Below are 17,813 nucleotides of genomic sequence, written 5' to 3' on the forward strand. Positions count from 1 at the left end.
AACATCCATTTATGATAAAAACTCTCCAGAAAGCAGGAATAGAAGGAACATACCTCAACATAATAAAAGCTATATATGACAAACCCACAGCAAACATTATCCTCAATGGTGAAAAATTGAAAGCATTTCCTCTAAAGTCAGGAACAAGACAAGGGTGCCCACTTTCACCATTACTATTCAACATAGTTTTGGAAGTTTTGGCCACAGCAATCAGATCAGAAAAAGAAATAAAAGGAATCCAAATTGGAAAAGAAGTAAAACTCTCACTGTTTGCAGATGACATGATCCTCTACATAGAAAACCCTAAAGACTCCACCAGAAAATTACTAGAACTAATCAATGATTATAGTAAAGTTGCAGGATATAAAATCAACACACAGAAATCCCTTGCATTCCTATACACTAATAATGAGAAAACAGAAAGAGAAATTAAGAAAACAATTCCATTCACCATTGCAACGGAAAGAATAAAATACTTAGGAATATATCTACCTAAAGAAACTAAAGACGTATATATAGAAAACTATAAAACACTGGTGAAAGAAATCAAAGAGGACACTAATAGATGGAGAAATATACCATGTTCATGGATTGGAAGAATCAATATAGTGAAAATGAGTATACGACCCAAACAATTTATAGATTTAATGCAATCCCTATCAAGCTACCAACGGTATTCTCACAGAGCTAGAACAAATAATTTCACAATTTGTATGGAAATACAAAAAACCTCAAATAGCCAAAGCTATCTTGAGAAAGAAGAATGGAACTGGAGGAATCAACCTACCTGACTTCAGGCTCTACTACAAAGCCACAGTCATCAAGATAGTATGGTACTGGCACAAAGACAGAAATATAGATCAATGGAACAAAATAGAAAGCCCAGAGATAAATCCACGCACATATGGACACCTTATCTTTGACAAAGGAGGCAAGAATATACAATGGATTAAAGACAATCTCTTTAACAAGTGGTGCTGGGAAAACTGGTCAACCACTTGTAAAAGAATGAAACTAGAGCACCTTCTAACACCATACACAAAAATAAACTCAAAATGGATTAAAGATCTAAACGTAAGACCAGAAACTATAAAACTCCTAGAGGAGAACACAGGCAAAACACTCTCTGACATACATCACAGCAGGATCCTCTATGACCCACCTCCCAGAATATTGGAAATAAAAGCAAAAATAAACAAATGGGACCTAATTAAACTTAAAAGCTTCTGCACAACAAAGGAAAACTATAAGCAAGGTGAAAAGACAGCCTTCAGAATGGGAGAAAATAATAGCAAATGAAGCAACTGACAGACAACTAATCTCAAAAATATACAAGCAACTCCTACAGGCTCAACTCCAGAAAAATAAATGACCCAATCAAAAAATGGGCCAAAGAACTAAACAGACATTTCTCCAAAGAAGACATACAGATGGCTAACAAACACATGAAAAGATGCTCAACATCACTCATTATCAGAGAAATGCAAATCAAAACCACTATGAGGTACCATTTCACGCCAGTCAGAATGGCTGCGATCCAAAAGTCTACAAGCAATAAATGCTGGAGAGGGTGTGGAGAAAAGGGAACCCTCTTACACTGTTGGTGGGAATGCAAACTAGTACAGCCACTATGGAGAACAGTGTGGAGATTCCTTAAAAAACTGGAAATAGAACTGCCTTATGATCCAGCAATCCCACTGCTGGGCATACACACTGAGGAAACCAGAAGGGAAAGAGACACGTGTACCCCAATGTTCATCGCAGCACTGTTTATAATAGCCAGGACATGGAAGCAACCTAGATGTCCATCAGCAGATGAATGGATAAGAAAGCTGTGGTACATATACACAATGGAGTATTACTCAGCCATTAAAAAGAATACATTTGAATCAGTTCTGATGAGGTGGATGAAACTGGAGCCTATTATACAGAGTGAAGTAAGCCAGAAAGAAAAACACCAATACAGTATACTAACGCATATATATGGAATTTAGAAAGATGGTAACAATAACCCTGTATACTAGACAGCAAAAGAGACACTGATGTATAGAACAGTCTTTTGGACTCTGTGGGAGAGGGAGAGGGTGGGATGATTTGTGAGAATGGCATTGAAATACGTATAATATCATATATAGAACGGGTCTCCAGTCCAGGTTCGATGCACGATACTGGATGCCTGGGGCTGGTGCACTGGGACGACCCAGAGGGATGGTATGGGGAGGGAGGAGAGCGGAGGGTTCAAGATGGGGAACACATGTATACCTGTGGCGGATTCATTTCGATATTTGGCAAAACCAATACAATATTGTAAAGTTTAAAAATAAAATTAAAAAAAAAAAAAATCAGTGATGAATCAAGATGGCATGCTTAGAAAGTACCCCAAAACACTGAAGAATAATGGAGGAGGTAAAAATGCTGAAAGAAAATAAAGGACAGAGAACTAAAAATGAACCCAAAACAAAACTACTCTGTTGCCAAACAAGACAATTTTATAAAATGTAAGTTTTATGATCATGTATTAAAAGAGAAAATAAGAGAGAAAAACCATTCAACTAAAAGAAAGCTCAAAAAATTACATAAGCATAAACCACTCAACATCAGGATTATGAAGCCCTCACTGGTTGAGATTATACATATAAAAAATTTTGGCCCACAGCTAAGCACTGATTTATCATCATGTACTTCACTGAAAAATTCTCTGAATTCTAGAATCAAAAACTGATAAAACAAATTATTTCCCACCAAAAAGATAGTGCATATGAATCATAAATTTACCCCATTATGCCATCCAAATAATTACACAGAAGGGAAAAACAAAAGTATAAAATCAACTATCATAAAAACTAAAGATATCAGCAGGGATTGGTAGATGATATAAAATTGCTAATACTGTCATACTAAAGTACAAACAGTGCCAAGAATAGCATAACTAATGTTAAAAGGACACATTCAAAAGATTTAGAAATGGATAAACTTGATGACTGGAAGATGAGACTAGGAGTGTGTTTTAAAGAGAGAGAGAATATTTTATGTATTTACCTTAAATTGAAGTACAGTTGATTTACAATGTTGTATTGGTGAAACACAATGCTTTAGATGTATTAAAAGTGAACTTGTCATCAGAGTAAAGAACATCATTAAAGAATGATGCTACACTTGTATCCTAACATCCCAAATGTAGATGCTTGATAGGTGAATCACTACTTCCTACCTGACTTAAGACCAAATAAATATAAAAAATGGACATATTTAAAAGGCTGATGAAATTTTTTATTTCCAAGTCAATGAGCAAAAATCAATCTGTGTGCGTGTGTGCCAAGTCACTTCAGTCATGCCCAATTCTGCAAACCTATGGACTATAGCCCACCAGGCTCCTCCGTCCATGGGATATTCCAGGCAAGAATACTGGAGTGGGTTGTCATTCCTTTCTCCAATGAACTTCCCAACCCAGAGATCAAACCTAGGTCTCCTGCATTGCAGGCAGATTCTTTACCATCTATGCCACCAGGCAAGCCCCAAAATCAATCTACTATAAGTTTTAAAATACTGCAAGGACTTCCCTGGAGGCTCAGTGGATAAGAATCCATTTGCCAATGCAGAGGACACGGGTTTGATCCTTGGTCCAGGAAGATTCTACATGCTGCGGGGCAACTAGACCTGTGTGCCACGACTACTGAGCCCGCACTCTAGAGCCCTCAAATTGCAACTACTGAAACCCATGTGCCCTAGCCTGTGCTCTGCAACAAGAGAAACCACAGCAATGAGAAGCCTGAAAACCACGAGAACAGCACCTGCTTGTCGCAACTAGAAGAAAGCCCATGCCCGCAATGAAAATCCAGTGCAGCCATAAATGAATAAATAATGCTGAAAACAGTGAAACAGTAAAAGCAAGCATAAGACAGGTTAATAGTGATAAAAGGAATGATAAGAAACTATTAATTCAATAACTGAATGATTACTGAGTATCTACAGTGCCAGTCATTAGGAATGGGAAGATAACTGAGACAAAGTGCTTGAGTTCAGTGGTTCAAAGTGCAGAGTTCAGTGGTTGAGTTTGCTTGAGGAATTCTCACCATCCAGAAAAGTGAAAATAATGAAAGATGATTTTTTTAAAAAAGGAAAATGAAGAACCAATGCTTAAATAATAGTTCTTAAAGAAGAAATTGGAAGAAACAGAACAGAAATAATAATCACCAGTATAATAAAAAAGAAACCAACAAAAATTCTTTCTGGATTGAAAAATATTTCTACAGCTCCAAATTGAAAGGCATGTGGTCCATGTATAATGAATTAGAAAATTAAACATCTTCAGCATAAAGGAAAAAAATCCTAAAAAGATTAAGACAGGAAAATAAAAAGCACAATCACTACCAAAGAATAAAGACCAGATTTGCCTTAGATTTCACAGTAATATAAAGTCCAAATGACAAAGGAGCATCATGCATATAGAATGCTTGAAATATTATAAAAATACTAACACACTGTTCCTTTAAAGATAACTTTATCCAGAAGGGATTTTTGTGTTGTTGTTGTTTTTGTAGAAACTGATGCTCTGTTCCTACAATTTATATGGAAATACAAAGGACCTAGAATAGCCAAAATAGTTTTGAAAAATAACAAGTTGCAGGATCTATACTATCTCGTTTCAAAATTTACTAAAAAGCTAAACTAATCAAGACAGTGGGGACACTGGCAGGATAGGCTTAGACATCAATGGATCAATGGAACAGAACTGAGAATCCAGAAATAAACCCTTACATTTAAGATCAAGTGATTTTAATAAACACACCAAGGCAATTCAACAGGGAGAGTCTTTTCAACATATAGAGCAGGAGCAACTGAGTAGCCACAGACCAAGGAAAAAACACCAAAACTAGACCGTTTACTCACATTGTACATAGAAATTAACTCAAAATGGTTTGCATACTCAGATGTAAAAGCAAAACCTGGGGAATTCCCTGGCAATCCAGTGGTTAGGATTCATATGCTTTCACCACCAAGGACCCAGTTTCCATCCCTGGTCAGAGAACTAAGATCCCATAAGCCATCTGGGGAAGGTCAAAAAAAAGACAAAACATGATCCTGGGATAAGCAAAGCGTTCTTAGATAAGCACAATCTATAAAAGAAAAACAAAAACAAAAACCTGATCTCCTAGTTTTCATCAAAATTGAAAACTATTGCTAAACTTTCAAAGATATCATTAAGAAAAAGTAAAAAGTCATGGCCCAGGGGAAATATCTGCAAATCTCATTATTTGATTAAAAAAACAAATATCCAGACTAACTGAACAACATGTGCTTATGTGCTCAGTCGTGTCCGACTCTGCGACTCCATGGACTATATATAGCCCACGAGGCTCCTCTGTAGATGCAATCTTCTAGGCAAGATGAAGCAAGTTGCCATTTCCTACTCCAGAGAATCTTCCCAACCAGGGATCAAACCTGTGTCTCCTGCACTGCCAGGCAGATTCTTTACCACCAAGCCATGCAGGAAGCACCTTCAATAAAAAGAACCACCCAATTTTAATAAGCAAAAGACCTGAATAGAATTTCACCAAAAAAGACATGCAAATGGAAATAAGCACATGAAAAGATGTTCAACACCATCAGTCATTTAAAAAATGCAAATTAAAACCACTTCACATCCCCTAGAATGGTTATAATCCGAAAGACAGACACTGCCAAGTACTGGCAGGGATGTGGAGAAAAGTGAGCCTCGTAATTGCTGGTGGTAATGTTAAATGGTACAGCCCCTTGGGAAGAGAGTGGCAGTTTCTTAAAACAAAAAGTTAAAATTTACCATATAACCCAGCAATTATACTGCTACAAATTTAACTCAAGAGAAATGTAAACATACATCCACACAAAAACTTGAACGTGATGAATATTCATCACAGCAATAATATTCATAATATAAAAGCTGAAAATAACCCCAACTTGCATCAAATGGTGAGTAAACAAAAAGTGATACATCCATACAACTGAATGCTATTCAGTAATAAAAAAAAAAAAAATCGGAAAAGTTCGAAAACTGGGTTGTAGTGATGGTGGTGCAACTCTGCAAATCTAACTCTGAGACCCCATGCCTGCAGCCAGGCTCCTCTGTCCATGCAACTCTCCAGGCAAGAACACTAGAGTGGGTTGCCATTTCCTTCTCCAGGGGATCTTCCTGACCCAGGGATCGGACCCAGGTCTTCTGCACTGCAGGCAGATTCTTTACATCTGAGGCACCAGTGAAGCCCTTACTACAAATTACTGAATTTATATACTTACAGAGTGAATTTTATGGTGTGTAAATCATATCTTAATAAAGTTTAAAAAATAAAACCCATCAGTCCATAATGAAACAGACAAGTAAATAGAAATTTTGATGAGGAACAAAGTATTTTTCTAGTTTCAAAGTATGTCTTCACAAAACAAGATCAGATTTGTAGTTACCAGAGGCAGGGGATAGGGAAAAAAGAAACTGGATGAAAGAATCAAAAGGTACAAAGTTATAAAGAGTACTAGGGATATAATGTACAACATGATAAATTAGCACTGATGTATGTTATTTATAAGAATTGTTAAGAGATTAAACCTTAAGCATTCTCGTCACAAGAAAAATATGTATTTTTTCTATTTCTTAATATTGTATCTATATGAGATGATGGACGTTCATTTCATGATGAATGTAAGTCCAATCACTATACTGTATGCCTTAAACATATATAATTGTGTATGCCAATTAGACCTCAATAAAACAGGAAGAAAAAAAAAAAAGTATACCCCAGAAAGTTAATCACAAAGAAGAAAAGAGAACTTTATACTGGAGAAGACTAGCAGAGAAAGTGATCAAACCTGAATCATGTGCAAACTGGTAAGAAGCAATTAGAAGAACACAGCATCAGGTTAGTGGCAATTTCTGCCAAAGAAGCACAACCTGAATTTAACCACGAGAAAACATCAGGCAAACCCAAACTGAAGGGCATTCTACAAAAACAACTGGTTGCTAATATAGAAAAGGGTCAAAGTCATGAAAGCAAAGACCAAGAAACACTTTCAGATGGGAGGAGACTAAAGAGACAATGCAACTAGATGTAATACTTGAGTCTGGACTGAATTATTTTGTTCTGAAGAATGCTGTTGGTACAACTGGCAAAACTTACATGAAGTCTGAGGATTAGATAATAATAATTTATCAATGCTTTTGATAGAAGCTCTGTGATTATACAGAATGTCCTTTTTTGCCCTTGAAATATATACTAAATGTTCTGGGGATGAGATAAACAGCAGTTTATTCTCAAATATTTCAAAGGAAACAATTCTTTGTACTGTACTTGCTTATAAATTTGAGATTATTTCTATAAATTACTTCAAAAAATTTAATGGCATTACATTTACATAAATAATATGTCTCAATTATATCTTGGGGAAGAAAAAAAAAGACATGCCTTCAAAATCATTATAGAGGATAAAACCAAAGAAACTATGGTCCACAAAGGAAAATCCAAAAACAGAAACCAAAATAAGAAAGCATAAACTATAACAGAAAAAAATCAGCTAAAAATAGAGTTAGTTAAGATAATAAATGTAGGGGCTTCCCTGGTGGTCCAGTGCTTAAGAATTCGCCTTTCAATGCAGGGGGCACAGATTCAATCCCTGGTCAGGAAGCTAAGATCCTACAAGCTTTGTGGCCAAAAAACAAAAAACAAGTAATACTGTAAAAAAATCAGTAAAGACTTCAAAAATAGTCCACATTAAAAAAAAATATTTTTTTTAATAAAAAAAATAGATAAATGCAAATATCTTATTTCCCATGGTCTTCCCTGGTCATTCAGTGGTAAAGAATCCACCTGCAATGCAGGAGACACAGGTTCAATTCCTGGATTGGATGCCCCCTTGTAGAAGGAAATGGCAACCCACTCCAGTATTCTTGTCTGGGAAATCCCATGGTCACAGAAGCCTGGTGGGCTAAAGTCCCTGGGGTCAGAGTTGGCCATGACTGAGTTGAAACAATGCTTATGTATACAAGTACATGTGTACTGACTATGATGTAAAAACGTATTCTGCACCATGAGTTGCCTTCAAAAGATAACTGAGAGCTGCTGAAGTAGAAAGTGAGGAAAGCAATTCTTGAGAATTATTTAATAACCTGCTGTGCCTGGTGTGCTTAGTCGCTCAGTCGTGTCTGACTCTTTGCAACCTCTGTGTCTGTAGCCCGCCAGGCTCCTCTATCCTTGGGGATTCTCCAGGCAAGAATACTGGAGGGGTTGCCGTGCCCTCCTCCAGGAGATCTTCCTGACTGAGGGACTGAACAGGGGTCTACTGCACTGCAGGCGGATTCTTCACCAGCTGAGCCACCAGGGAAGCCCTAAACTTTCTGTAACTCTGCCTATGCACTTCCTTTTTCATATTATCTTTACCACATATGTCTCAAACCTTCCTCCACTCCCTTCTGGACCCCTCCACTGAGCTTTCTGCTCCCAACCTGTGAAGGAACTAACAGTGTACAGGCATTGTTCAAGCAATGGTTGCTCAAGCCCTCTTAGCCCCAGGAGCACTCAGAGGCCTAAAGAACCCTCCCTACAAAAGAGAGACACTGAATCCCTCAGGCAGCGGTTCTCTGAGCAAATACTGTTAACTGCCAACTCAGTGGAATCTTCCAGCCCAAAAAAAGCAGCATTTTTACCCCCATTCCCTTGCTGCGTCCTTGCCAGGACTGATTGCTACTCTCTTGAAGATTGTGGCCCTCCCTCATTCTTCATATTCTAAACTTCTTTAAATAAAACCGACAATACTTAAAAAAAAAAAAAAAAAAAAAAACACTCTTCCTCGTAAGGAAAAAGTACAGAAAGAAAGGGAAACTTCTAACTAGACATCGGAAAGGAAGAGGATGAAGACTCACAGAAACAAAAACAAGAGAGTAACAGTTTACAACAGAATTTAAAAAATGTTAAAATTAGTGATGTTTAAAACTGGAAAAGATCTGCAACCTTGGCAGTGCTTGTTTCCACTATCCCTCGGTGTAGGGCAACTAGCACAATTTACTCTCCAACCAAAATGTAGAGTCAAAAATAAGGCTGATGAGGCTTTTTGTCATTTCTGCACACTATCTGTATAGATGCTTTTATGGTGAAAAAGTCATTGATAAGTCAACACATTATTCAGAGCTCTTTTCTTCTTAAAATAACAACTTAAATCTTAATAAAACAAAAAAATATTTAAGTATAGTATTTTACAATTTACAAGATTATTTTTAATCTTTTTTTTTCTTTTTTGGTGGGGGGGGTGGGTGGTGCAGGGAGTGAAGCTTCATGGTTTCATGAACAGAGCACTGATGTCAAAGCCACGAGGACCTGGGCCCAAATCCCAGCCATGTCACCAGTTTGTGACTTTGGCCAAATCACTTCTCTCAGAGCCTCTGCTTCCTTATCTCTGTATGTCTTTTATGTCTTTTGGGAGTAATTTTGAAAATTAAACGAAAAGTAGAGCCTCACAGTGTCTAGCACAAACAAATGTAATTTACCTGTCTGCCCAGACCACATTCCTATCTACCAGTAACAGTAGCAATGTGGCTATGGTTACTGCAATACTTCTCAACTGGGGATGGATTAGAGTGGAAGAGGGGATAGAAACAGGAAAAGGAGTAGATCTTCTGAGACTGCAGGGGACAACATATAGAGTGTATGTGAATGCACATGTGTGTGTTGATAAGCTCCAGATGATTCTGAAATATTTGTCCAAATGGCTTGTATTTCTAAAAATTACTAAATTATCTCTATAAATTACTAAATCATTGTTTGAGGAAACCCTAAGTTTGGGCAATCTCGAATGGTCTCTTACAACACATTTAAAAGTCCGGTAATATTATATAACTACAACTCTTACTGTATGATGGCATCTTTGGGATTTCAAATATCTTAAACCAAACACAGGTTTTTTATTTTAAATGAGATATGTATAATCACTTAACACAAATGGATTTTATACTATAGTTGCAACTTTGTATTAATCATCCAAAGGCTTTCACAAAAAAAAATTACCAAAATGTTCAGTCATAATCAAAATTAAACTCATGATGCAGCTAACAAAAGATATGATTCTTACCCTTTGAAACAATCTAAAATCGCTTTAACACATATCCATATGGTTGGCAAGTAACTTAAAGCCTGAAAATATTAAGTGCTGATAAGGATAGACAGCAGCAGGCACTACTGATGCGAATACAAACTGGTATGTTCACTCTAGAAAACAACTTGGCACTACTTACTATACTACAGTGCTGTCCAGGTGGCACACTGCTAAGGAATCTGCCTGCCGATGCAAGAGACGTGGGTTCAATCCCTGGGTAGGGAAATCCCTTGGAGTAGGAAACAATAATCCGCTCCAATATTCTTGCCTAGAAAATTCTAGTGGGCTACAGTCCATGGGGTCGTAAAGTCAAACATGACTGAGTGGCTGAGAGCGCGTGTGCATGCGCGCGCGCGCGCACACACACACACACACACTCTCCTATGTCTTATGCTGCTGCTGCTAAGTCGCTTCAGTCGTGTCCGACTCCCAGCGACCCCATAGACGGCAGCCCTCCAGGCTCCTCTGTCCCTGGGATTCTCCAGGCAAGAACACTGGAGTGGGTCGCCATTTCCTTCTCCAATGCATGAAAGTGAAAAGTGAAAGTGAAGTCGCTCAGTCGTGTCCGACTCTTAGCGACACTATGAACTGCAGCCCACCAGGCTCCTCCATCCATGGGATTTTCCAGGCAAGAATACTGGAGTGGGGTGCCATCACCTTCTCCATGTCTTATGCTACCACCCTATAATCCAGCAATTCCACTGTTAAGTTTCCAGACACTTGCACTACGTATTTCTTACATGTAAGAAGTTCATAGTGGTAGTAATCTTTCAGAAACAGCAAGAATCTTGAAACAACCCTAATGTCTGTAAAATGAGGAAAAGAGAAATCAACTGTAGAATACCTACAAAATGGTATACATAGTCTCATGACTATAAAAACAAACTAAGTTACATTTTGGGTGAATCCCCAAAACAGTATAGAGCAAAAAAAGGAAGTCATAGTAAAACTAGTTCGATTATGTAAATTTCAAAATGAAGTAAAAATTAAACAACATGTTCTTTAGGGACATTTACATTTATATGTATATTTAAAGCCAGAAAACTGTTAATACAAAATTCAGAATATAATTACTTCTATGGTCGAGGGAGCAGATATAACAGGAGAATATACACAGGTTTCAAAGAAACTGATTTTTATTTTGTGAGACTCTTCTCTGCATTAATTATATACTTCATGATAAAAGCTTTTTGAAGAAACAGAAAAACTAAGTCACAAATGGAATCTGCATTAAAAAAGCAATTCATGTAAGAGTCAAGTTTATGGACTACACCAGAATACACACACTGCTCTCACATTTATAAGATACCTCTCCACAAATAATTCTATAATTTAGGAAGAAAATAAATGAAAAACTTAAAATTCACCCACAGAAGTTTTCATGCTATCCTATATACCTAGACATTTCCCCTAAGTAGGCAAAACCTTGAACTTCCTAGCTAGTTAAAATAGCTAGTGGTGAAGTGTTGAACTTCAACTAGTGTTGAAATTCCTAGCTAGTTGTCTTTCTAGTTACAGTCAGCAAACAACTTTTAACTTTTCTTTATCCATTTATCACAAGGATGGGCAGTTTTATATTGAGAACTTGTTTCAGAAAAAAAAGAATCAAAATGGATGAGCACTGCACAGGTTCATTAGGGTGGTCTGATGATAAATACTCGACTGAGTTTCCGAATCACTTTATTTAACATGGTCCACTCATCTTGCATTATGCGTGAAAACACTTTGGAATGAAAGTAATTACAAATATAAAATGATGCATTTTCTCCTTCTGTCAAGCAAATGAAAATCACTATCAAAGGAGCTTCACAATGCCAATAAATGGGATATCCATGACACATCTCCATTGGGAGATACAGCACTGAGCCCCAAATGAGGAAATTACAAGTCAAATAAGAATTTGGATGGGGGGAGGTTCAACAGGGAGGGGACATACGTATATTTACTTATGGCTGATTCACGTTCTTGTGTGACAGAAACCAACACAATATCAGTAAAGCAATTTTATTATCCTCCAACTAAAAATATATTTAAAAACACACAAACCAAAAAAAAAAATCTTTTTCACTTGTACCTTTTCTTGACTCTAACACTTTATTCCCTCTCCCGATAGTGGCACCAAGCCAAACACCCTCGTGCCCCAAACTTGTTCCTCAAGTCCCCCATTCTCTTCTTTCTCAAACACCGCTGCCACCGCCCACGGTTAAGCCTACTCCTCCGCACAACTTACAGATGCCAGAAACATCAGCGTTCCTGTTCGGGTCCAACCCCCCGGGGTTCCCGACCCTGAAACCGCACCTGCCTCAGCCTGGCGCTTTCCTGGCCCCGCGCCCGCCGAGCCGCGCCCACAGAACCCCTCCGCTCCCTCGGCCGCGCCCTCTCCACCCTTCCTGCGGTCCCGCAGCCCTGGCGCTCGCCCCCTACTCAGAACCCCCTTTTCCCACCGAGCTTCCCCCCACTGACTGCACCCCGCTTCCCGGTCACCGCGGGGCCTCTCGGCCGAGCGAGCCCACCCGCGCGGTCAGCGTAAACCAGTCCATTCTGCCCTCTAGGCCGCGCCCCAGGCCGCGGGGGTGGGGGGGGCCTCTGCCACCCCTTCTCCTCACCGTGCCGTCCCCGGGGCCCTCGTCCCGGGCCCCCTTCGTTTCCTCACCAACCATGGACTCCAGCCCAGCGTCGGGGTGGCTCAGCGGCTCAAGCGGCTCGGGCTGCCAAAGCCGCTCAGGGTCGGGAGCTGCCTGCTCCATGGCTGCGGCTCAGCGCAGCGGACACACTGCGCCGGCGCCTCCCCGCCTGGGCCGCCCACCCACGGCCGCCGACAGGCCCCGCCCCCTCGGCCTGCGGCCGCCGCGCCGCGCCTAGCTCACGGCTGCGCAGGCTGAGAGCGCTCCAAGGCTAGGCCCGCAGTTGGGAATGGTATTGGGAAGGGCGGGCCTGCAAGGGTCAGCTCCCGAGCCAGGAGACCCAGGAATCCGGGAGAACCGGTGGAGGGAAAGACAGAAAGGCAAGGGGAAGGTGAAGACAGGGTGGGTGCTGTAACCACTCAGGTTGGTGATCACCTAAAGAAAACTTGAAATCGGTAGAAATCCGTGGCTGTGGTCTGACGTCTCCCTCTTGGCCTTTTATCTTGCCTGCCATCATTAGGTCCTTTTTGGCCCCACCCCCACCCTCTAAACACACACCCAGAAAGATCAGAGCCGCGTAACTCACTAATTTTCGGCAGGTTGAGTGACACAATCAGGAAAAGGTAAACACTTTTCTGAGAAAAGTGAAGCGCTTAACTGAAGCTGTGTTTGAGTTCTATCTTCAAGTGTTTCTTGAAGCCCTGGTGATATCTGATAATTTTCTGTCAACACTTCAGTTGAATTTTCGGAACCTGTTTCCTAGGCAAGCATTCACTATGATAACCTGACGGGAAACACTCACTGGGTGTACCAGACTGTGGTACTTTGTAGTACCTTGTATAGGAAGTCTGCTCATCAATTTTTCAAGGAGAGAAACTGATCTTTCTGTCCAAATAACTTAGCTGTTCGAAGCGGTGACACGCAATTTTCTCCTCCTCCTGATACTTCTTTTGGCATGGTAGCGATTTTTCCCATTCATCCCTAAAACCTCAGGTTATGTCCAAGTGCTAATACCACTTTGTTCATAAATCAGTTATGACCTTTCTCATACTTCTTTACAATTATTTATTTATGTCTTTCTGCCCCAACTAGACTTAAGACTCCTTTAAAGCAAGGACCCTATTTTATTATTTGTTCTCTCTTACCAAGCCTAGGACATTTACTCAATGTTTAAAGGCATTTAGGACTTCCCTGGTGGTCCAGTGGTTAAGAATCCACCTTGCAATGCAAGGGACACAAATCCAATCCCTGATCCAGGAATATCCCACATGCAGCACTGAGCCCCTGTGCTGTAACTATTGAAGCCCATGTGCCTAGAGCCTTGCTCAACAACAAGAGAAGCCACTAATGAGAAGCCTGTGCACCACAACTAGAGAAAGCCGGTGTGCAGCAACAGAGACCCACCACTGCCAAGTAAATAAGCAAAGCTTTAATGTTTCAAGGCATGGAAACAGTTTTTCAGGGAATATCCATGCTAGGCAAGTTCTTAGGTTTTTTTTTGTGGCCTCACTGTGTGCCTTGTGGAATCTTAATTTCCCCACCAAGGGTTGAACAACCCCGGCTCTTCACAGTGGTAGTGCTGAGTCCTAACCACGGGACCACCAAGGAATTTCCAGGAACCATTTTAAAATCAGATATATTTATTAATTTATTAATAAATTATTGATTAATTTATTAATAAATTAATAATTTATTAATTTACAAATATATTTTCAGGAACAGATTTGTATCTGTTAATTTTTGCCATTCAGTCACTAAGTGGTGTTCAACTGAGACCCCATGGACTGCCACACGCCAGGCTCTTCTGTCCTTCACTGTCTCCAGGAATTTGCTCAGATTCATGTCCATTGAGTCAGTGTTGCTATCTAACCATCTCATCGTCTACTGCCCCCTTCTTTTACTTTCAGTCTCTCCAGGGTCTTTTCCAATGAGTCAGATCTTCTCATCAGGTGGCCAAAGTATTGGAGTTTCAGCTTCAGCATCAGTTCTTTCAATGAATATTCAGAGTTGATTTCCTTTAGGATTGACTGATTTGATCTCCTTGCTGCTGTCCAAGGGACTCTCAAGAGTCTACTCTAGCACCACAATTCAAAAGCATCAATTCTTCGGTGCTCAGCCTTCTTTATGGTCCAACTCTCACACCAGTATGTACTACTGGAAAAAAACATAGCTTTGATTATATGGACCTTTGTCTGTATCTGTTATACTGTGCCTTTTTCCCAGTTTTGAGATACCCAGGAAACTAAGTCCTAGAGCCACTGGGATAATTGCTCTGGGCTGGTGATTTGAGCATCACACTTTGCACTGAGTAGTGTTAAAAAACCATAATTCAACTGAGTAAACTTTGAAAGTCAAGCGCCAGAGAATTGACGCTTTTGAACTGTGGTTTTGGAGAAGACTCTTGAGAGTCCCTTGGACAGCAAGGAGATCAAACCAATCAATCCTGAAAGAAATCAACCCTGAATATTCATAGGAAGGACTGATGCTGAAGCTCCAATACTTTGACCACCTGATGCAAAGAGCCGACTCACTGGAAAAGATCCTGATGCTGGGAAAGATTGAAGGCAGGATAAGAAGGGGATGACAGAGGACGAGATGGTTGGATGGCATCATCAACTCAATGGACATGAGTTTAAGCAAGCTCCAGGAGATTGTGAAGGACAGGGAAGCCTGGCATGCTGCAGTCCATGGGGTCGCAAAGAGTCGGACACAACTGAATGATTGAACAACAACAAACTTTGAGGATCTTTTTGGCTTTATTCAACAATTCATGGATCAGGCAGCATCCCATCTAAGCAGAGAGAAAGCACTCCAATGAGCTGTACAAAGTGGAAGACTTAGGAGGGAACGAGGGCAAGGAAGTTATACCAGCAAAAACTGAATTGTTTGTGATAAGGACACATTCCTTTCGAGGATAGTAGTGTCTAAAGAACAAATTACCTCACTAGTGCTGACCAAGTAATTCCTGATTGACAAGTTTGATTCCATTTTGGGAAGAGCTAAAACTGTAATTAAGTTAAATATTAAGTCCCGTTTGATGACGTGGGGTTAACATAAGTGACCTGAGGCACCTTTCCTTGATTATGAAGGTAAAGTCACTGCACTGGCTAAAGTTAATGTCTTAGATGGAATCTTCTACTTGGAACTTCTGGTATCATTTGCCCCTTGCTGTGTGGACTGCCACAGGGGAACACTTAAAGTCACGAATCAGAGGTACAACCCTCCTGAGGGGATCCTATCCTTCTTCGGCCAACCACCCTCAAAAAGCAGCGGTTCCAAGGGCAGCAAAGCCAAGGGAAAGCCATGCTGTGAATGAGAACACTCAGGAATAGAATTAAGTGAGGGAGGGCAGGACGCAGGAGAGAGAGCAGTATCTGGGATCTTACCTCTGCCTGAGAAGCAGAGTGTCCCAATACATGTTCAGAAAGGTGAACAAGAAACAGGCAAGAGACGGTTGTTGTGACTGATAACCTGTGGAGAGCTCTTCAATTGTTTTCTCCTAAACTATTTTGTCCTTTTTATGGACATCTATAGAACAATAGGGGACTTCCTGAATACTAAAAATAATTTTAAATATGTAAATTTATACTGAATGTACTTTGCCCTGTCTTTATTCTATTTTCTTCACTGTGTTCTGCTCCAGTTATTTCCATCAGTCTATCTTCCATCTCACGTAACTGTTCTTCTGCCTCACTTACTCTGCTGTTGATTCCCACCAGTGTATTTTTAATCTGTTATTGTGTTGTTGATGATTGTTTAATTTTTCTAGGTCCTTGTTAAACAAGACCTTGTGTCTTTTTGATCCATGCCTCCATTTATCTTCTAGATTTTGGGTCATCTTTACTATCATTACTTTGAATTCTTTTTCAGGTAGACTGCCTATTTCCTCTTCATTTGTTTGGTCTTGTGGGTTTTTACCATTTTCCTTCATCTGCTGTGTATTTCTCCGTCTTTTCATTTTGTTTAATTGACTGTGTTTGGGGTCTCCTTTCTGCAGACTGGAAGGTCACAGTTGCTCTTAATTGTGGAATCTGCCTGCCATGGGTGGGCTGGACTAGTGCCTTGTGAAGGTTTCCGGTTTGGGGGGCCTTGTGCCTGTGTTCTGATGGATGGGGCTGGATTTCATCTCTCTGGAAGGCGGTGCCATGGCCAGTAGTGTGTTTTGGGTGTCTCTGGGTTCAGTATGGCTTTGGGCAGCCTGTCTGCTAATATGCAAGGTTGTGATCCTGCTTTGCTGAAGGATTGGTGTGGGGCATCCAGCACTGGAGTTTGCTGGCTTTTGGGTGGAACATGGTCTTAGTGTTGAGATGGAGGCCTTTGGGAGGGCTCTTGCCTATTAATTTTCCATGGGGTTAGGAGTTCTCTAGTAGTCCAAAGTCCTGGAGTTGAGTCTCCTGCCTCTGGGGTTCAGGCTCAACCCCTTAAGCAGTATCAAGACTTCACAGGGCATGCAGCACAGAAGGCAAAACACCTAGACTAATGGAGAAACAATTCTCAACATCCAAGATCACCCAAAGAGATTCACACACTTATACAAAGCAAAGAGGAGCGAAGAAGGAGAAAAAACGGGGAAAAAAGTCAAAAGAAAAAAGAGCAATCAAGTCAATAACCTAACTCCTAAATGAAAACAGGTACTAAAAATTAGACTCTCAATGATACAAAATTAAAAACAAAAGATCAAACAACAAAAATCAAAAACGTGGAAAAAAATTAGACTCTCAAAATTATAAAATCAAAAACATCAAAAACGAAAACAAAAAATATGTAATTTGTTTAAAAGATAAGGTGTTTTCATTTTTTAAGATAAAGAAAAAGTAGTAGGTTACAAAAAATAAAAATTAAAGGAGTAACAAAGAACCGTATTAGGCCAATATGAGAAGAAGAAGGAAAAAGCAGGGGAGTGCAGAATATAGAGAGTGGCAGTGAGAGGCATGTTCAAGTGATTCCTGTTTTCCTGCTGCAGTCGATCTGCCTATTCAGAAAGTCCGCCAATACATCTTGGAAGGTCTCTGAACCTGTTGTGGGTGGTGTGGGGTCAGCTTAGACTCAGATCTTCCCTTGCTCAAGCTTGTACTT

General features: G+C 40.0%; 1 protein-coding gene across 2 annotated transcripts in view; it reads right to left on the minus strand.

Moving 5' to 3' along the window:
- SNX4 (sorting nexin 4) overlaps positions 1 to 12,907 on the minus strand; it is a 55,070-nt gene extending 42,163 nt beyond the window's left edge. Inside the window, exon 1 of one of the 2 annotated variants that reach the window (XM_055568486.1) lies at positions 12,720 to 12,907. In XM_055568486.1, the coding sequence (XP_055424461.1) occupies positions 12,720 to 12,860 (141 nt within the window). In that variant the 5' untranslated portion in view covers positions 12,861 to 12,907. The remainder of the gene's footprint in view (positions 1 to 12,719) is intronic. The other variant, XM_055568487.1, reaches the window with a different exon arrangement.
- Positions 12,908 to 17,813: the final 4,906 nt, after the last annotated feature.

Source organism: Bubalus kerabau, chromosome 2 (assembly GCF_029407905.1).
Source record: "Bubalus kerabau isolate K-KA32 ecotype Philippines breed swamp buffalo chromosome 2, PCC_UOA_SB_1v2, whole genome shotgun sequence".
Lineage (NCBI taxonomy): Eukaryota > Metazoa > Chordata > Mammalia > Artiodactyla > Bovidae > Bubalus > Bubalus kerabau.